The sequence below is a fragment of the Hippocampus zosterae genome, chromosome 15, assembly GCF_025434085.1.
Source record: "Hippocampus zosterae strain Florida chromosome 15, ASM2543408v3, whole genome shotgun sequence".
Classification (NCBI taxonomy): Eukaryota; Metazoa; Chordata; class Actinopteri; order Syngnathiformes; family Syngnathidae; genus Hippocampus; species Hippocampus zosterae.
In genome coordinates, this window is record NC_067465.1 from 14,211,918 (window position 1) to 14,233,661 (window position 21,744).

The following is a 21,744-nucleotide window of genomic DNA, read 5'->3' on the forward strand; positions in this document are numbered from 1 at the left end:
AGCTTTCATCATTCAAGTCAATGAGCCCTTTCATTGAAACCCTCCAAATGCAACCTGTCTTTTGCCTCTGCAGCAGGACGATTAAGTTCCGCTCAAATTCTGCTGACGTGATTTTATCACACAATACGAAGGGAGGGTGGTGTTCGCAACATAACCTTTCCTTGCGAAATGACTCGGGTGTCTTTGAATGTCATACACTAAGTACTCAAACATCTCTGCTCTAATGGTTGTTATCACGCTGAAGATATTTGCATATGAAAACAATAATACTGAATTATTAACAGGAGCGGTCGTGACAACAAGCATATGTTTGCTTCATAATGCATGACGCGACACACCAGCAGAGATTTGTTGAACCATATGGCATTTCAACATTTCGCATCTTGTTTTGGACACTTTGGGACTGATTGCTCGTTTCGGCAGAACATACATTTTGCTTTATTTTGTCTTGTGATATGAGATTACCCCCCCCCCCCCCCCAACCCCCCCGAGCTTAACACTTGCTGGAGTTTCCTCTAGCACACCATGAATTATTTAAAGGACATACTATGGACAATTGAGCCTTGAATTGCTTGTATGGAAATACAGTACAGTGGTACCTTGACTTAGGAGTTACTCAATTTATGACCTTTAGGAGTAAGGTGCCCTTGTTTCGTCTATTTTTTACTTTGGGTTGCGAATCAACATTTGAATTTCGAGTGGACTTCAGATACTACTACTGCCAAAAGGGAGAGAAAAAAAAACAACAAAAAGAAAAGCGGCAGGTGCCATAGCTATTTATCACACGTAAGAAACAGTTAAACACACGAATGCAAAATGAAAACACTCGCAAGGAGCATGGAGAAGACACTAACTGAACCAACCGAGTGGTAAATAGCAAACTGGAGTGCATGAATGTGTGTGTGTGTGTGTGTGTCTGTCAAACTAAAAAACTTTTAGTTTGATGTTTTTTTCAGCCAGCAAAAACGTGGTGTTTTTGTTGGCTGAAATGGACTGATGGCATTTGATTTATTTTCAATGGGGAAAATTGATTTGATTACAAATAAATTGAGTTCAGAGCACAGTCACAAAATGAGTGGTTAGATTCAGCAAAAGGTGGATTTTGTTTTTTTAAAATCTCACAGGTAGAAATTACAACACATGGCAATCCAAAGCGCAAACTTTGAGGTAAAAAAAAAAGCCAGTTTCTCAAAAACCTGATTCGCTCAGAAAAAAAGGAGCAGATTTATTTTTAAACTCTTTCGGGGACAACGGTTACTATGGTCGATAGTTTATCATGTTACAGGTTATCATGATTACATGTAAGAGTTAAATCAGCATAAAAATATGCTTATTGCTTATTCCCTGACCAAGACATGTGACTACTCCATCATGATGTATGGGTCTACTTTTATCTTATGCTTGATATGTGACAAATTTGTTGTGCCCATTCTTCACAATAAGCAGCATTTCTCTCTAACGGTTATGCAATCTTTGGTAAGCAAGATGTATTTATTTATTTGTTTTTGTGAATGCAACCCTCGCACAACATCCACCAGGATGGGCTAACTCCCCTACGATAGTGAGCACGTTCTATAAAATGGTACGGATCGCAGTGCCAGTCACACTTACTGTGGTAAAGTTCTCCGGTCCACAGTCTTTGCCTCTGTATTTGCAGTCGAGCAACATTTCCTCAATGTTATGGCTGGTTCTCTGCACAAACTCCAGCATATTAAAAGTCTTGCTCGGAAAAAACTTGCCGTTGTCCGTAGGCTGCCCTAAGGCAGCCATGAAGTCATCGAAATCCCCTTGCTCCACACCCAGTAGCCCTGCCATCCAGAAGATGTCATTCCTGCGGATTTGGGACTTCCGGAAACTGTTATAGTTACACAAGGTGATGGCGGGAAAATACATGAAGGGACTGTCCATCTCATCCAGGATGGTGACATGAGGGTACTGGTAGTATTCGATCACACGGTCGGCCACTTGGTAGAGGAAGATGGAGAGGGAGGAGCTGAATGCTGCGGCCCAAAGCAGCCGTCGGAGGGTCACCCCGCCAGGTAGGAAAATATGGCTCAGACCGTGTAGGGTACAGTTGGCTCCAAACACCGTTATATCCGATGCTGGACGTGGAGCGTCTTCTTCCTGTGCTCCCATTTTCAAGCGTTGACCAGGGACGGTCTTTCGACAACGGCGACCCACTGGACACTAGTCCAAGCAGAATGGCACAGTCAACTCAAATGTACAAGGGTTGGGCGGGATCGGCTCTGATTTCCCCTTCACACCCAAAGGAGGGGAAGAGGTTGGATATCCGCAGTGCAGAAGAGGCTGTGGGTCTGTTACACCAGCCAATCCATACTAAGATCTCAGGTTGTAATTGATATTGTTTTACTTGGGAAGCAAAATCGGATCCTCCACAAGGTTGGCCGGAATGCGCTAAACATGTAACTTCAAAAAGTGAAGCATATTCAGTTCTAGAACTCTCATTATTATTATTATTATTAATAGTAGTAGTAGTAGTAAGGTTGATTGGTTAGCACATCGGCCTCACAACGCAGAGGTGCAGGGTTCAATTACCAATCAATTACGTTTTCTCTGGGTCATCTGGTTTCCTCCCACATTCCAAAAACATGCCATGACAGGTTAATGGAACACTCTAAATTGTCCCGAGGTGTGAGCGCAGATGGTTGTTTTGTCTACGTGTGCCCTGCAATTGGCTGGCAACCAGTTCAGGGTGTCCCCCCTTCTCCTGTCAGAGGACAGCTGGTATAGGCACCACGCGACCCTTGCGAGGATAAAGCGGATCGGAAAATAGATGGATGGATGGATTATTCTCTTCTTATGATCATTTTCCACTTAGATTTAAGAGAGAATCAATGGACACAAACCAATTTAAAAGGCGGATGAAAAACAAATGACCTTCTGGAGATATGACAAATGTGTGGTACTGTATTGGCATCTAAACAGCACTCTTCACATGAAATTATTGTCCACCACTAATTGGCTTCTAGGAAATCTGGATGGAAGTGGTTGGGTTACAGACAATTCCGGATTTGATTGAACTTATTGCAGGGGTGAAATTAGCACATTTTCATTCAATCAATGCCCATTGTCAGAATATTTAACGTGTCAACTTCCCGTCGATACCTCCTTGATTTATCCTTTAAATTGACAGAAAATATCAACTGGTGTCATACTGCTGCGTTGTACCTTATGAATGTGTCCAAATGCATACAGTTCAACATTAAGACGGGAGGCATATATTTGCCGCATGAGTCGATTCCGATTAACAGTCTCAATCGATCTCAACTAATGTGAAGAACGATTGTCTCGCCGCAATTTTTCATGAGCATCACTTTAAGAAGATAATTGATGGTCACCCTGTCAATGACGTTTGAGGTTAATCTGGATAACATATCGTCTTCTGTCTTTTTACACCACTGCTAAATACATCTCCATTACTTCCTGCCTCAGCTCTCATCTTCAATTAGTGTCAGCCTTTTGGCTGAGGGCTTTGCATTACCATTCCGCATGTTAAGGATTTTTATTATTATTTCCAGAAGCTCTTTGGTGGTGGTAGATCGTCATCATATTTGGATTGGTCTGTACGCAGACGTCTCCATCCGAGGACATTACACATCAACAAAACCACGTATGAAGCAATTGAAAATAGCCACTGAAATAAAAACCAGAAGCCATTACAATAAATTGTTTTATAGCTCATGGATTAAATTGCTTCGGTTGCTCTTTTGAGGCCCCTAATAAGTTGGCAAAGGGAAAGCAGAGTGCTGAAAGAAAAGTAGCTTGAAAAATATTACGGCATAAATGATACAGAGCTAGCGCCCAACGTTGATAGTTTACGAAGGTGAGCTGATTTTATTCAAAAGGTGAGATAGTTCATTCAAACAACTGCCTGCTCTACGCACATTTGAACTGCGAACCTCTTCTGAACTTGAGAGAGCGCTTCCAACTCAGTTCGCAGCCATGAGGAGACTTCGCCCTGTCAGATTCTCGTCTTATTCCTGTCAGGCGCAGGCTAGCCAATGCAAACATTTCCCGATCTATTGTACTATAACGTAACAATAGCCAATCCACAAGCGAAATGAAGCTCACGTTGGTGCCAGACACAAATATATGATGGACGGTAAATGACATCAGTACCAATCGAGTTTGAACGCGAGTATTGTCTGAACCATTGTCAGCAGATGTTTGATATGTTTTTTTCCCCTTGTGAGCACTTCTAATGTAATTAATAATTTCACAGAATGTTCAAGTCAAATTATATTTTATTCACTAAAATGTGGAGCATTCAGAGAGTGCTTCAAGTTAAGGCGTGCTTATTGTACTGTCTTGAGGAATTTGCATTTGAGTACCCGGTGCTTTCGCTATGGCCTGGAAGGACTTTTGATGGAAAGACGCGTGCCTCCATGACAGACTTCTTTTTTTGGGGGGGGGGGGGGGGGGAACGTGTTAGGAAAGGTGCTCTTCTCATCTCCCACTTGATATGTCATTGCTGCGTGGAAGAACATATGCACATGGCCAGAAGAACATGTAAAAGGTAGCGTCAAAAATGTCACTTTCACATTGACTAAAGGTCATCTTAAGAGTGAGCGTCGAAAGGTTTCAGTCGCTGCTCTTTCGACTCTAATTACGTGCGCCTCCAGCTGCTTTAAGTGCATCTTAAGAAGCATGCGGCTGTTCTGGATTTCTATTTGCAACAAGGTTGCAGTGTTCTTCAATATTTACCAGCTTTGCGCTTGCATTAACTATCCACTCAATTCATAAGAAGGTCACAAGTCAAACACAGTGTTGAGTGTCTGAATGCAAACACAATTTTGATTTTTTTTTTGTCTTGTATGGCCCATTACAGAGATGGCTGAGAGAAGGAAAAAAAAGACAAGGGATCAGACATCCCAAAATTAAAGTCAGGAGTCTTCCAAATGTGGAGCCGAATTCCTTGTGAATGGGGAGTGTGCCAATGCAACTCCTGCAATGCAATGTGCAATGCAAGTCCTCTCATGTGGTCCCCAAATCCAAACACAGAGTTGCAGCCAAGTCTGAAAGTGCTGAGCTGACATGTTGACGTAACGAGACATTGCACTTCAATCAGCCTCAATAAGATAATGATGAATACGAATGCAAATGATCTCATTAAAATGCAGGAAGAGAGAAGCAGAATTCTGAAATGACGGTGACGAGACCACCCTCCATCCAGGCAGTGTTCAGCGTAGTGGTGCTTTCTTTAAACATAGCCAATGATAAAATACCTGTAACACATTTCCATTTTTTGTTGCTTTTCTGTGTTAACTGTCTTAGCGTATTTTACATAAGAAACATCTCACACCATACCGCCAGACAAAACTGTCACAAGAAGTTTATGATCTTTCACTCAATCAATCAAACTTTATTTATATTGCACTTTTCATACATAAGAATGCAACTCAAAGTGCTGAACAATGTTTTAAAATATTATACCGGTGTGTGTAGGTGTGTATGTAAGAATATATACATATACAGTATATATATGAGAGACAGAGAGAGAGAGAGAGAGAGAGAGATTTTCACATACACACACATACATGTATACATACATCCGTTTACTTGCAATGGGTGGATTAATTGCAGCTGATTAATTGTCGTGTCCGTCACAACAGTTGCCATTGCTGGCATAGATGGATGAACAAAGATACATCACTTGAAAGGCAGAATTGTGCTCCAGGGCAACCAGACTAATGCGAACGATAAATGATCAGCAGAAGAAAGAGTGGCAGTAAAAAAAAAAAATCCAAAATGTTCATCTTTCCCAACACACAGACACACATTCATACCCATTTTCTGAGCAGATCGCAGTGGTCAGGCTCAACACGCCTCACATCACCTGATAATCATTCAAAGTAAGGCTCCATTTTTATTTTGTGTTGGTCTGTGTGTACCCCACTTTCGCAGAAGCCAGGACAGATTAAATTTTAATATTGAGCGCTCCCTTTTGCTATGCCTTAAATGTCACTGGCTGACAAATATTTTAAATTCCAACATCAATGTTGGCAAGAATCTAATTAAATGATTGCCGGGGTTCTGTTGCAATATCTGAACATCTGAAATATCCAGGGTTATGGTTGAGGTTAGGGAGTGACCTTAACCCTATCCTCCAAATTCTAGAACTAAAAAAACTCTCAAATCTGGATTTGCTCGGCCTTTGTGTGAAAGGCAAAGGTGAAATTGTGCAAAATGGACCCAATAACATGTACACATCGATTTGAATAGTTTCATGATTTTAATTTCGTTTGTTGGGTCACATCAATAGACCAAACTATTACATGCCATTTTTCCATCCATCCATTTTCAACACTGCTTATCCTCAACAGGGTCGCGGGGATTTGCTGGAGCCTATCCCAGCTAACTTTAGGCGGAGGTAAGACTACACCCTGAAATGGTCGGCAATGGGCACATATAGAGACGAACGACCACTCACATCCTCAGTGTCACTGAATGGATCCCACACTGTCCGCACACAAGTCAGGTGAGTGTACCACTACACTATCAGCGACTTACATGCCACCTATTCAATATTAAACAGAATCCAAACAACACAATTTCATTCGTATCGTATTTTCCACACGACAAGGCGCACAGCGCACCTAAAAGCATTTAATTTTCTCAAGTGTGCCCTGGGTGTCTTGAAAGGCGCTTATAAATAAAATGTATTATTATTATTTTAATCCGATGTGCCTTTGATATGGAGTAACAGTCTCTATATTCCCCATTGAGTTCTTTGCCTGTTAGTTTTCCGATGCCATCTAGTGGTGATTAGTAGCATGAACCAATTGTAACCTAAAAGGGTTCTACTCAACACTAATTAACATGTGCATTCTCCAATACAAACAGACAACTACATTGTGAGTTCTGTGCAGTCATTATGAAATAAAGATAACACCAAAAACATAGTTACTACTGACTAAACGAGGGAAGGAGACAAGCAAGACTTCAAAAGATATTTAGCCCCTTGTGGATGTGAGCCCACAAGGTCTGTGTGCCTTTTTGTTGGATCGATTGTCTCCAAAACGTTTGTCTTTCATTTGTTTTGTAATGCCATTTGTACTTATGTTTCATGTCCATGATTGTAAACAGTTTTTGTAGCTTTGTTACAGTGCAGCGGTTGTGAATGCCCTATATGAATAGAGCTGTATTGTATTTTATTCACTTTAGTGTAACACCATCTAGTGGGTGCATAGCGCAACTGCAGCCAATATTGTAGCTTCTATTCTATGCGCCTTATAATGCAGTGCGCCCTAAATAGGAAAACAGTTTGAAAATAGGCCATTCATTGAAGGTAATAATAATAATAATAATATATTTTATTTAAAAGCCCTTTTCATGCCACCCAAGGACAATGTACAGGAAATACAATGTAAAAATAAATAAGAAAAATATTATTTAAAAACAGGACATAAAATCACAAAACAGAGGAAATGGAAGAATTATGTGTTGTAGGCAATCCTGAACAGGTGTGTTTTTAGACGAGACTTGAAAGTGGAGAGACGTGTACAGTTTTGGAGGTCTGGAGGTAGGTTGTTCCAGAGCTGAGTAGTAGTGCGACTGAAGGCACTGGCTCCCATAGTGCTGAGGCGGGCAGGGGGCACTGACAGGCAGAGGGAAGACGAGGATCTGAGGGAGTGAGTGGGGGTAAGCACCTGGAGAAGGTCGGACAGGTAGGCAGGGGCCAGGTTGTGGATGGCCATATATGTATATAGGAGCAGTTTATAGTTGATGTGGTATTGGACAGGGACCCAGCGGAGCTGCTGAAGGACGGGGTGATGTGCTGCCAGGAGGGGTTTTTTGTAATGATGCGAGCAAAGGCGTTTTGAACCAGCTGGATTTTATGGAGGGACTTTTGAGGTAGGCCAAAGAAGAGAGCTTCGGATTATAAAGGTGCGCCCTTTATAATCCGTAGTGCCTTATCCTGCAGAAAATGCGGTAGACATTTTTCCCCCAAATTACTTAAAACCAGCTGTAGGCCCTAACTCAATAAAAATTGTGTTCCACAGTGTTATCAATTAGAAGTTTTGACAAAGCTCTAGGACCGACATACAGTATTTAATGTGAAAACTACCTGCCCAAAGTGCAACATTTTACCCTGAAATAGTGAGAAAAGAGCCATTTAAAGCTCTGATTAAGAGGATATAGCCATCTCAAACAACTATATTGATTGGTTTTACCTGTGCTGTTGATGGTCACATTTTTGTTTGTGTCTTCCAGGCCATGAGGGAAACCTTAAATAATGAACTAGCTGGCTGCCCTTCCCAAATTTCTCTGGACATACTCTGTGTCAATCTATGCATTGGTTATTGTTGCTAGGTTGCTAGAATAAACATGGCATTGCATCAAAAATCTTGTGACAACACAGTCGCCGCGGATAGTCTTCAGAGACTGATCGTTTTCCGTGAAATGTATGGCTATCTTGGCCCTCGCACTGACAGAAGCTTTTATCGCAACTTGTTGTGTTTTCACCCAAAGTGTTCAGTGCATATCAATATGTAAACTGCTGTTTGCAGGCAATTTGAAGAAACGTGTAATAATTTACCCCTAGTCCTCTGACATAAAGAATACAGAGCCCTGAGTTGAATTTATGAACTTATAAATTGTGTCCGCTGGGAATCTTCCCCGTGTGACCAGTGAATCATGCCGCTTTGTGCACTCCGGACGAACACAGACATCCATGAAATAATTTCAAATATTTAAGAACATTTTCATCAATGGCCCTTATTTTGCTAGGCTCTTTGTTCTATGACAGGGCATCTGAAGGACTAACTCCTAACTCCACCACCATGAGGGGTGTCAAGGTGACTGCGAGATTGTGCATTTGAATGTACATTGATGTTTCCAAAAATCATTTGGCATGAGAACATTTGGAAGAACATGGCGCAAGGCCCATAAAATGCCATTTCAATGATGTGTAATGTCGATGGCCTTTGAGTAATGCCCCATTGACGAGTCTTTTTTGACCACTCTATTATTTTTGCGGTGACGTTACAAATGAATTAACTGAACGAGGTGTGATATTCCTGCTCAGTAGAATCTGACGAATTACTGTGGAGTTGATTTATGTCAACATAAATTGGGCTGAATTTGTCATTTGCAAGAATTTTGTTACATATGAAAATGAATGGCGAACTTCAGTGAATTTCTGTAGAATACAGATGTCGCAATAGGGGTCATTCACATTTGGGTAACATTCCTGCATTAATCCCGCTTGCATTTAGGTTGCAACACATCAAATTTTGGAATGCTTTAGAGGGTGAATGACCAAAAATTGAGAGTGGGTTTGTGTGTGGGAGTGGAGTAGGAACTAGACAAATCTGACTCTTGATGAATTCTCCTCTGGGGCTCAGCTCTTCTGTGAATTATGGTGATTTTATTTGGGGTACAAATCATTCATAGTGTTAGATCTTGACCTTTGATAGCTATTGGAAACACATCTGGCATACGAAATAGAGCTGTGACAGCTAAGTGATGGTGCCTGCTACTGTCTGCTTCATTTTGGGGAAGGGAGCGGGAACCGACATGAGGTACAGTGCATGAACTGAGGGCTGTCTGACACCTGGGCTGTAAGACTGGAGGATTTCAACTTACTGTAAACGTAATACTTAATTTTTTTTTCTAGTGGGGAAAGGGAGTCGTTTATTTGTCCTACCTGCAAATGGATAACATGCACAGCAACTAATTAATACAGAGGGCTAAGGCTAGGCTCCAGCTAACTTGGACATAAAATGGATGGAGGGACTTTGAGGGTTCCACTGTACTCGCAGGTACAGTATAGTGCAAGGGGAAGTCTGATGGGTCAGGCTCCAGCTCACATCACCCTCCAGTGAGGACAAGTGCAACAGAAAATATATCAGGGCGGGAGCATTCAGTATTGAAAAATGTGTGTGTGTGTGTGTGTGTGTGTGTGTGTGTGTGTGTGTGTGTGTGTGTGCGTGATAGAGGGAACTTTAATCAGTGAAGCTTCCATTACTATTTTTTTGACTGGCTCTTTAACAAGCTCTCCTGTCTGCCTCACAGCTACACTGTGCCAGCTAGCGACTGAATAACCTCAGATTATCTTCCCCTCACATCAGTGCTGCAGTCCCCTGCACGCCAAAGTAAGAGAATCGCTTGGCCAAGTATACAGTAACCGTGACAAGGTGCTTGAATGAGGATACTTAACGGATTTCTTCTCTACAAGTACGGGATATGGAATAACACATCCAGAAGATGGCATTTTTGTTTGTGTCCCTCAACAGCTAAATGAGTCAGAGTGACCCATACTTCAGAAGTGAGGTTTTGGCATAATCAAAAGGAGAATGAGCTTTCCAATGACATAGCAACCATTACATTCTGCTACTCATTAGATTATTACCACACTTATGAATAGGTAGAGGGCGGCCCGGTAGACCAGTGGTTAGCACGTCGGCTTCACAGTGCAGAGGTACCGGGTTCGATTCCAGCTCCGGCCTCCCTGTGTGGAGTTTGCATGTTCTCCCCGGGCCTCCGTGGGTTTTCTCCGGGTGCTCCGGTTTCCTCCCACATTCCAAAAGTATGCATGGCAGGCTGATTGAACACTCTAAATTGTCCCTAGGTGTGAGTGTGAGCGTGGATGGTTGTTCGTCTATGTGTGCCCTGCGATTGGCTGGCAACCGATTCAGGGTGTCCCCCGCCTACTGCCCGGAGACGGCTGGGATGGGCTCCAGCACCCCCCCGCGACCCTAGTGAGGATCAAGCGGTACGGAAGATGAATGAATGAATGCATGAATGAATAGGTAGATACACACAACCCTTTTGAGCTGCGTGCCTAAGGCGAAGCTATACTAGGAGAGTCAAAGTCACAAATAACAGGAAATAATATTTTTGAGCTTTTTTGGTGTTGACAAAAAAGTAAACCATGACAATGGTTGAGAAATGAATAATGTAAATTTTCAATGTCATTTTTCAATTTGATAGCCAACATGGCTGCCATGTAGGCACAAAACCTAGCCGGGCTGCTACAGTGCTAGCTAGCGTATAGCTGTGATTATTACTCTACGTTACTTGAATAAAGGACAATGTACCAATCAGAGGCCAGTATTTGGGGTCATGAACTCTAGTCATGCAATTGTTGCCATGCTGGTGTTCATGACTATTGTTTCTGTAAGATCCTCCGGATTTTCGTGTTGAATAATAAAATTAGTACAGAATTAGCAAAAGGGAATTGCCAGCTTTATACTGAACTGGTACCTGTATGTGAGAGATTCTCTGCGTGAATATCAACAAAAATGACAAAGTAATGAGGAACTGTTTTTTTTGTATTTTTAGATTTGTGTTTTGCTGACTAACTTTTTTTAAACACTTCCAACAATCCATCCATTTTCCGAACCGCTTAATCCTCACCTGGGTCACGGGGGTGCTGGAGCCTATCCCAGCCGTCTTCGTGCAGTAGGCGGGGGACACCCTGAATCAGTTGCCACCCAATCGCAAGGCACACAGAGACGAAGAACCATCCACGCTCACATTCACACCTAGGGACAATTTAGAGCGTCCAATCAGCCTGCCATGCATGTTTTTGGAATGTGGGAGGAAACCGGAGCACCCGGAGAAAACCCACGCAGGCCCGGGGAAAACATGCAAACTTCACACAGGGAGGCCGGAGCTGGAATCGAACCCGGTACCTCTGCACCGTGAAGCTGACGTGCTAACCACTGGACTAACGGGCCGTCCTAAACACTTGACATTTTTTATTTTATCTAAAGGTGTTGTTTGGTGTGTAAAATGATCCTAGGTGTCAGCAAGTGTAAATGTTTTTTCAGCCGTGTTTTTTGGCATACATTCTGAAATGCTCATGCAGAGACCTGACACAGCCATGTTGCAAAGTGTGCATCTGACTAATGGCATGATGAATACGGCCCTGTAGAACCCTGATAACAATGCGTGCCTGTGCTATCAAGTGCGACTCGCGAGCCACAAATCATTGCATGAGCTTATGCAAACAATCTATTTATTATCTATCCTGGTCCAGATCAGCTCCCGTCAGCAGAAGCAGCAGCTGCAGCAGCAGCCCCCCAGAATAAACCTCACAGCGTTGTCAAAGTTTTGCGTTTTGAGCCATGTTGTCAGGTTGGCCCGCTTTGTTTGTGAATTGACTCCAGACGCCGATTCAAAATTCAACGCAACTTTAACTTCAAATTCTACGACTTTTTAAAAAGTACTTTACTCACAACATAAACAAAAGCGAATTTGACACATACTGTATGCACGCAAACAAGTGAGGTCAAACTGCATTTGTGGATTTAATGCCTTGCTTCAGGGCACATCTGCAGTGCACTCCCATTTTCCGTTACCAGGTCACGAAACTGCCGCCTTCCGGTCCTTGCAGACTGAGCCGCTTGTGCCAATCATTGCCTGGAAGCAGCCGGGGAGTGCATGGTCGCTCAAACATTTCTGACACGTGAATTTAAAGTTAATTTGGATTCACTCAGCTGGGAGATGACAGAGTGTGCGAACCACTGGCACGAGACAATTGAAGAGGACTAGGCTTCCCACCTCTTTCTTACCCTCCATCCTCAAGCCTCCATGACTGATAGCATACAGAGCAACAACAAGTCTGCTCACTGTGATAAATGCTCTCAGGGCTGGCACAAACTCCAGCTGACATGTACTTCGCAGCGTCCCAGTGAATGAAGTCTAGAATTTAAGGACCGTCATTTTGCTTGGTGCAGCAATCACAACTCATCTTTGAATACCGACTTTTCTTGATGAGGTGCGTTCACGCCATTGCTTCAAACTCGGGGGCAGTTCAGTGTGCAGACTCTTTGTACACGAACCACATGGCCAATTTTAGTGATCATTTAGTCTTTAGATCTGTTAGTATTATGCAACGACGCTAACGTGTGTCCACAGGGTGTGAGAAAAGAGAGGATTAGGTCCATTTCAATATGAGCCGGTGCAATGATAGCCACGTTCTGATTGATGAGGGGGATGGCTTTAGCTTTCGGGGCTGCAGCTTTTTAATTTGCCGGGGATCATTAGCGAGAGAAGGCTCCCCGCTTGTCGCTCCGGAGGGGCGGGTAAGCAAATGGAAGCAAAAAAACAAATGCTATCTTCAGCCATCCGCTCGGGAGCTTTCTGGCACTCTCAAAGCTGCTCACATGAGGAATTTACTCGATGCAAAGCAAAACAAAAGGTGGCCAATTCAACAAGTTTCCTGAACTGAACCTTAGTAAAATTGAGTATTGTTACTAAAGTGCAACACTGCTCTTGAAGTTAATTTTCACTTAGCATATGGATTTTTTTTTGTTGTTTAATTTTTGAAGACTAATTTATAATATTACTTTATTTATAATCCCACCCATCCATATTCCGATCTGCTTTTCCTCACAAGTGCCGCAGGCATGCTTGAAAGTCTCTAACAGTGTAAAATGTATATTTTCAAACCAATCGCCCAAATCCTTTTTTCCCCCCAACTCTGGGAATACCGCCGACAAATAAAATGGTCTTGAACCGGTTGATTTCTGTTCATGAATCTGTTTCTTTCAATTCAATCTTGTGCTCACACATAACAAACCAAACTCCAGTTTCCAAAAAGAAAATGCATTTATTTAAGCTAGCCATAGGCTTTATTTCGCATAGCTGCCTGCGCCGGTGCAAATTGCGTCTAACCGTCAACCAGAGATGCGAAGCGGGTAACAAATAAGTCATGCCTAGCGGAGCCATCCCTACTCTAAAATGCACAAGGTTCGTCTTGGCAATACCATTCTGGAAGAAATGTGCAGCTTTGGAACAAGCAGCCAAGACAAATGTAAGGAAGCGCCATACATTGTGTATGTGTCACATGTCCCTCCCACGGAGCCTGCAATACGTGTGGGCGCGGAGTATGAAGCCAGGGGTCTCTGCGCCTGTCTTTTTGTCGCGTGCATTGATACATGTTGAAACCTTGCGCTCCTTTCCCATGGCTTGCACAACGCTAATGATTCAGGCATCATTATGTTCGCTTGTGTTTATTTACTCAATAACTTGATGTGATAAAGAGCAAAATGCTCCTAACACACAGAGTTAAATTGGTGGTTCAAAGGCATGCTTTTCCTGATGCCACTTGTGATTCAAGATTGTTTGTTTTCAGAATAGGCTTCAAGCACACTCGTACTCGAACTTTTACCACTGAACCTTCCCCCAAAGAATCGATAGCAAGGGAACAATACGATCAGGGGCCAGAGGCAATCATGAACACGGAAATTGCGTCACAAGTCAAAGAAAATGTTCTTCTTTGACTTTGTCATGATTCTGTTCTTGTTTATATTAACTTTGGTTTTGGTTCATAGTTTGGTTTTTTCATGTGCTTTTGTCTTCCTCATTTTGGTTTTGTCTCCACCTGTTCTGGTCATGCGGGTGGTTTGTGTCAGCCAATCGGGCTGCCTCAACCATCTTTGTGTCTTGTCCTTGTTGGCCCCTCAGTCTCCTTGTATTTAGTTCTGACTGGGTTCAGTCAGTCTTGTTCAGGTCGCTGTTGCTGTCACATTGTTTTGTTTTACTGTCATGGTTTCTGTTGCTGACATGACACCTTGTTTTGTTTTACGGTTATGGGTTTTGTTTATTACCTTGCTTTATTGCGGCTTTCCAGGACTTTGTGTTCCCCTGCAAGTGTTTATTGATCATACATTTTGTTCAGTACGCCCTGGTTCTCCTGCCACCCTTTTTTGTGTCTGCAACCTTTACACAACTTGACAGATGGACGTGGTTAAAAATATCCATGACAAAAATCACAATTTTTTTTTCCTTCTCCACTCAATGTTCTTTTTAAAAGTGGCTGGGTCATATATAACCATTATAATTATATTTCATACCCAAATTTGGGTATTAAAAAATGGAACAATCCACTACTTGGGTCAATTTGGCCAAACTGTTTACGTTGTTTTGTATAAAACGGCCTATTTTTGGGGGGTCAAACTGATCCAACTTTCTGTGTCATTTTGTATAAAACAAACAAACAAACAAAACAAAACAATTCTTGATTCAATTTTTGGACTGGTTTGTGCAACACAACCATGAAAGTTGGATCAAATAGACCAATTTTTAAATCAAATTAGGCTATTTTTGACTGTTTTCTTGACTGTTTTTAGAGTACAATACCGTATTGTTTTTAAGAGGAAAGACATTCTGAACTCCTGTTTTGATGCTATTCAAGAGGTCTGTATGTACGTACAGCAGTTCATCCTCCTATCCCTGAGTCATGTGCCTTTTCTTTTTTGAAGGTCAACTAGTTGTGATCCAGTTAGCTGTACCTTTGCTGGGCAGAGCTAAGTTGTAGACTATATATTTTTTTTCAGCTGCTTCATTGACACTCATGCAGTTAGCCAATTTATATTTTTATTACTCTGTCAATGCATGAGGCAACATCACAAAAATCATCAGTTTAGAAATTTCTGGAAAGCCTGCTTTGATTCAACACAAAGTGATGTTGTAGAGGTCACTTCATATAAACACTAAACAGCAACATTAGGACAACATGGATGATGTCGAAGTCCACTGACATTTGAGACCGCTACTTTGGACAGGCAATGATTGACGTCTTATTCCAAGCCAATTTCGTCTAAAATCATTTGGAAGCTGCTCAGCTACTGCTGCTTTAAGGTTAGCTGAAAATTTCCAAATCAATTTGCGCTTACGTCACTTGAATGTTGTAATGACAAGAAGCTGTTATCTAATTAACAGCAGTTGTAATTGGAAAGGAAGAATGATTCAGTGTGGCAACGTTTTTCCCCATTTTGCCATCAGTGTAAAAAGGCTGGGTTATAAACCCAGTGGGCTATTTATAGAAACATGTCAATGGGCAGGCTGCTGATTTAACGCTGCCTAGTGCAGAGACCCGTGGAGCGTTTCTTCAAGGGTTGATTCCAAAGGAGTTTCTCTGCACATGGGAAGAGAAGTAAAATCCAGTGAAATTGGATTGAAAATCTCACTTGAGGACAAAATGCACTCAAGTGAAAGCATGTATGGGTCCCTGTCAATGATGTTGGCCCCGGTATACATACATAATCTTAATACCTTTTGAAGATGTTTTATTGACAAAATTTAGTGATTGAAGGGAATTAATTCAACAAAAGCATGCAACTGTCGATTGTCGTTGTCGGTGCTTCTTAAGTCCCGATGCCAATCAATGTGCCATATAAAGTCATTTTTATAACTGGGCACGAGCACCAGGGAGTGAATCGTCACTGTGTCTATTGTTCTTCTTCCGATGAATTAATTGCGCCCTTGTGCACACCAAGCAACGCAACCGAATGCAACAGAACAGGATAATTGTTCTGATATCACACACTCACTTCAATGTCCCAACTTTTGAAGTACGTACATTTAAGACATCATTTTAGCAAATTTTTGACTCAAACTTTACATTGGAAAAGTTTTTAGAGATTGGCTGGCAATCGGTTCAGAGTGTCCCCCGCCTACTGCCCAAAGACAGCTGGGATAGGCTCCAATACGCCCCGCGAGCCTCGTGAAGATAAAACGGATCAGAAAATGGATGGATGGCATTTTTAGGGTGTTTGAGAACACAGTACCACATGACTGAGCTGTTTGTTTAAAATAAAAGTCTAGAGAGACAATCTGCATTGGAAAAGGACTGCTGGCTGTTGAGTCACCAGCTGTGTAAACAATAATCCCAAAAGCTTTTGCGCATAGAGGTCTGATGATCAAGGTGTTTGAGTTAAATTATGCTGCGGGGCGAAAAAAACGAGTTAGGAGGTGGATGAATCAGTGTACCTTCCAGGATAATTACGGTGACGCGCAAATGTAAGGTCTTGACACGCATATGAAACCAGACACAAACATTGTGTGTGATTATAAAGTGACACTATTGAACAGCGGTTCATCGGAATTTTGAAAAAGTTATTTTACAGGAAGTGGCAGCTTTTTTCCCCGACAGAACTAAACTTAGTTTGGCTACGTTTTGGCTCTCGGTATTTTCGATGAAAAATGGTAAGGTTTGAAAAAGAGAAAGATGAAAATTAAATATGAAGTTGACGTTGAACTGCTTGGTTTTTAAAATCCAAAATGTCGTCAAACAGTGGTTGCTAATCGGGTGCAGCGGTTTGGTTCACCCACTTCCATATCAGGGGAACAAAAACGGTAGGACAGTGACAGAAATTACCTCAGTTCATAGGCTTAATTTTTATTTTGGGGTCATGGTGGCCTGCTGCAAACACCAAAAATCAGAGGACAGAGGACATTGCACCTCCCCTCACCACAGTATAGGCCAATGGCAGTAAGATTACAGAAGATGGCACCAAAGCACAACTTCTATATTCGACGAGGCTTTGGTCTCAGCACAAAAATAGCCAAATTGGAAAGTCTTTCTAGCAAATCAAGTGCAGGATAACCCCAACCAAAAAATCTGTCATCTGCTCCATTTTTGCACTTCAAATTCAGACCTTCGGTCGTGGTGACAGAAACAAAGGACTGTCTAACACTGCCATTTTTTAGATCTCCACTTCTGACAGAAACCAGCAGGAAAAAGGATAACCTGGGGTAAAAAGCCACTGAATAAATCAGGTGGTGTGCCCTAAAGGCGAGCCATCAAAACAACCCCCTGAGGGCGCAATAGTCGTTGGAAGAATGTGAGGGTAAAATAACAGTTTAAAAAGCGTGGAGGGAGGAAGAGGGGGCTAAGCTGCTCACTTGACCGGCTCCAACAGGAGCCTCTCACTCCATCGCCGCTACGCCAGTGAACATGTCACATCGACGTGAGGGATGCTGTATCAATCAAACAAAACGCTGGCTTTTAGTCCCTTGGGGAAAAATCTGGAAATGCTGGCAAGAAATGGAACATAAACCTCAACAAAATGAACCAACTAAGAATATGAAGATTCCCTGCTGGTAACGGTATGTATGGAGCTCTGTCAAAAACAGAGGAGCCCCCTGTTGTTGGGTTCATGTATACACATTGACCCTCATTGATTTCTGCTAATCCATCACATCAATAAAAGGCTAATCAATAGTTTACAATATGAAAGCAAATTTAAAATTGATAATTTGGACAATTAATTCAACATTGAAAAAGAGAATTAAACCTTCAGAAAATAAAAATATATATATACCCATAGCAATACTTGGGCAATTAGTGGCTGCGTCCAAATTCTGAGTCGCCTCCGGATTAATTTTCAGATTAAAAAAAAAAAAATATGGGGCGGAAAATTCACATTGAGGGTTTATCCTCATTTTTTGAAGATGTTTATTTTTTAGGAAGGGGGTACAAAAAAAATCTCTTTTCCCCACCACATTTCAATTATGCACACATTTTCGTGAATAGAGGGCTTCCGCTGTATATTTTAATTTGTAATATCACCATTGAACACTAGATGGCAGACACCACTTGGTTGAGCTTGTATTGAATATCACACTGCCCTACACTAGAAAGTACTTCATAAGTAGGCCAAATCATTTTTTGGCAGATTTGGATTGACTGACAGTACAAACATAGTACCTGAAATATATTAACATTTTGAACGAGTTGATTTTTATGAAAAATGCACAAAATGAGTGTCATGTTTGTTTGCCATTCAGTAGTTATGTGCCGTCCTTGAAAGGTTAATTGGAATGTGTGAAAGCCCTTTGCACTGGAAAAAAAAAAGATATTACAGTATGTGGTTATTTTTTGATTGTTCACCCCTTTGCTATTGAAGCCTAAATCTTTTCGACATGTACTAAGCATGGAACATATTAAGATACTGTGATTCACACTCGCAAAAAAAAAACCCCAAAACAGTCATGCACATATTTTGTCCATATTTAAAATGAAACCATCATTTAAATTGCCCATCCCTGCTCTATAGCACCTTTCTTGTCAATGGCTGTGAACAAACGTAGTGTGAACAACATCCTGGCGTTAGTTCATCAGAACTAGCTGTGAAGGAACTTGATACACTAGACCAGTGCTTCTTAACCTGGGTTTGATCGAAACCTATGGGTTTGGTGAAGCGGTCTCAGGGGTTCGACGGAGCCTCTGCCATGGAGGTTAAGACACACCCGACTCAACATGTTAATTAGTTATGACATGCCCACTTGTCCATCACTGGCTGCAGATGATCACATTACAGTATATTGCTTGTCCAATCAGTGCTGTGGGAAATTTAGTTCGCTCAGTACTCACTGTGTGACTGTCATGATGGTACATCCTACAATTAAAAAAATATATATAATTAATTTTATTTACTACCTCTGTTTTTAATAAATGTGTTTTTTAATGTCTTCAATTTGTAAAAAATAAAATTATTTTTTACTAATGATGGGTTAGTGGTTAGGTTTGGGACCTCTAATAAGGTTAAGAACCAATGCACTAGACACTTTGTTGTTCCTGATCTTGTAAAAATAAACAAAGAATGAAATGTTTTTGCCCACTCTGAGCTAAAAATGCCACACAGGAGGGACGGGGCCGGGGGGATAGAGCAACCCACAGGAACTCAGTGAGAATAAAAAGAAGAATGTAAGAGAGAAGAACCTCACAGAAACAGGCAACCATTCATTCTTAAACCAAAAGTAGAATATTGCACTGAAAGTGGCCTAATAGGTGACCACTGATGTAACATACAGTTCATTCATAAGATACTTCACACACATGACCTTCAAGTCCATGGTTGGAATGGATATTTTGACTTGTGAACTTCAAATGAGTGTAATGAGTGTAGAAGTGGGGCAAATACTCGAATGCAGATCGTTGGTATGCGTGTCGGAATTCCAGTAACACAGGCGCTTATGTGAGGTATTCACTGATATCTTTTTGCTATGTGATTCCATTTTATGTTTTATATAGTGCAGCAAGACACAGACGTCCATTGCCATTCAGAAAAACGATCAGCGTGTGTAAAGAGCACAGTTTAAAACGGCTGAATAACGAGCGGCGCCGAGGGAAGTCTGAACGATCTTCCAAATTGGGCGGCAACAACATTCTCTTTAAGAAGGTCAAAGTTTATAGGATGTAACTGGGCAAACAGAACCAAACAGAGGCATCGGTCCCTCAAGAAAACAAACACTGAATTGAAGTTGATAATGACTGTTATTACCTGAATGTTGAATTACTCTTATTGAGCTGACCGTGAAAGGTTTAAATTGACTGTGTGTTTCATGGTGTGTGTGTGTGTGTGTGTGTGTGTGTGTATAACATGATTTATGCCTACGTGTGCCCCCCCGTCTATATGTACACAGATGAGTAGGTGCATCGGCACATGCGGCAGGGCAAGGTGTTGAGAGTGTGTCAATGTGAGTTGTGTGTATGGTGTACACACAAAAATGCATTATTTATTTATTTGCGTTAATTTTTTTATTTTTGTGGCTGAAAATTTGACCTTTCCCTTTTACCAGTGCCCAGAGAAATATCTGCAAAACTTACGACAGGGATCAATTCGCACCTGGTGTTAGCTGACATCATGCACTTCTGAAAACAACTTCATCTTCGAGAGCATTTATGTAATGAAGTGGATCATGATAAATGAATGTGATTCTTCCTATGTTGATAACATAGGCCGTAGCTGGGGAGAAAGTCAACGCTTCACTGCTTCAAATTGTGTCCAGAACAAAGTGAGTGGCTGCCATGTAGACAATGTGATGAATAACACTTTTTTTTTCTTTTCTAATGGGGCAGCTTGTGTGAACACACAATAAATATAGCATAGACCATTAAATATGATCTAAAGATGGTCACATTAGAAGTGCATCCACCTTTAAATTAGGAAAACGATGGAGTAATGTGAAAGTTAACTCCATGCAAATCTATAGGGAGTGGGAAGAATGAGTCCAATACCCCTTTCCCACTGAAACTAGCGGGTAGTACTGATCCAGGGCGACACGCAACCTATTGGTATACTGTCGCTTTCCCATTGACCAACAGAAGGCGATTCTGCGCCCCCGCCATCCCCCTTCCACCACTTTGCGTCTGGTTCTGTCACCACGCTGTGATTGCGTAGACGAAAGTGCGACAGATTTCTTGATGGTAAACAAAGCAACACGGAAGCGAATGTTCTTTCTTTTATCATGCTTTTAAATGTCCTCAAAATCGTCGAAAAGCAGCGGAGGATCAACTCTTTGCTACTACTGAGACAACGGCTTAAGGGGTGATGGCGCGCAATGTTATGACTCATCACGTACCGCCCAATGTCATCACTTAATTACCAGGAAGTCCCGTGTTAGGCTTTCACACTGCAGGCGGAGGCGATCCGAGATGATTACAACCCGCCTCCGATGGCGTGCTGGTGGACACTGATCGACACTCCTTTCCCACTGCCCAAAAAGCGTGTTTACTTGTGATTTTGCGGCCGTGGGAAAGGGGTGCAAGTCAACTAATCTGAATGTACTTATATGTATATTTTTGTTATCCATACTGTATATCAATGTTTTTTTTCTACTGCTCATCCTCACTTGGGTCGTGCTTGGATAGAGCCTGTCCAGGCTGCCTTTGGGTGAGAGGCGGGTCTGGTCGCAAGCCAGTCACAGGGCACATGAGAATTCACACTTACAATCACACTGATGGACAACTTTGAGGCTCCCATGGAACGAACGTGCAGGTTTTGGAAAAACCCAAGCATCCATCCATCCATTTTCCGATCCACTTTATCCTCACAAGGGTCGCAGGAGGTGCTGAGCCTATCCCAGTCGTCCTCGAGCAGGAGGCGGGGGACACCCTGAACCGGTGACCAGCCAATCGCAGGGCATTCAAAATCAAACAACCATCCGCGCTCACACTCACACCTAGGGACAAATTGGAGTGTT

General features: G+C 42.0%; 2 protein-coding genes and 1 long non-coding RNA gene across 7 annotated transcripts in view; 1 reads left to right on the forward strand and 2 right to left on the reverse strand.

The window, feature by feature from the left end:
* abcb8 (ATP-binding cassette, sub-family B (MDR/TAP), member 8) overlaps window positions 1-21,744 on the forward strand; it is a 234,825-nt gene that overhangs the window by 56,246 nt on the left and 156,835 nt on the right. Inside the window, exon 17 of one of the 3 annotated variants that reach the window (XR_007967152.1) lies at window positions 2,622-2,651. The exons of the other annotated variants lie outside the window; for them this stretch is intronic. The gene's annotated coding sequence lies outside the window, so the exon portion shown is untranslated. Of the gene's footprint in view, window positions 1-2,621; window positions 2,652-21,744 lie in introns of those variants that run through there. 3 annotated transcript variants of the gene reach the window in all.
* LOC127616822 (uncharacterized) overlaps window positions 1-21,744 on the reverse strand; it is a 98,864-nt gene that overhangs the window by 39,169 nt on the left and 37,951 nt on the right. The gene's annotated exons all lie outside the window — the stretch shown is intronic.
* Window positions 1-21,744, reverse strand: part of asic1c (acid-sensing (proton-gated) ion channel 1c) — a 93,211-nt gene that overhangs the window by 37,316 nt on the left and 34,151 nt on the right. The window contains exon 1 of one of the 3 annotated variants that reach the window (XM_052088493.1): window positions 1,612-2,195. The exons of the other annotated variants lie outside the window; for them this stretch is intronic. Coding sequence (XP_051944453.1) covers window positions 1,612-2,136 — 525 coding nt within the window. The 5' untranslated portion in view covers window positions 2,137-2,195. Of the gene's footprint in view, window positions 1-1,611; window positions 2,196-21,744 lie in introns of those variants that run through there. 3 annotated transcript variants of the gene reach the window in all.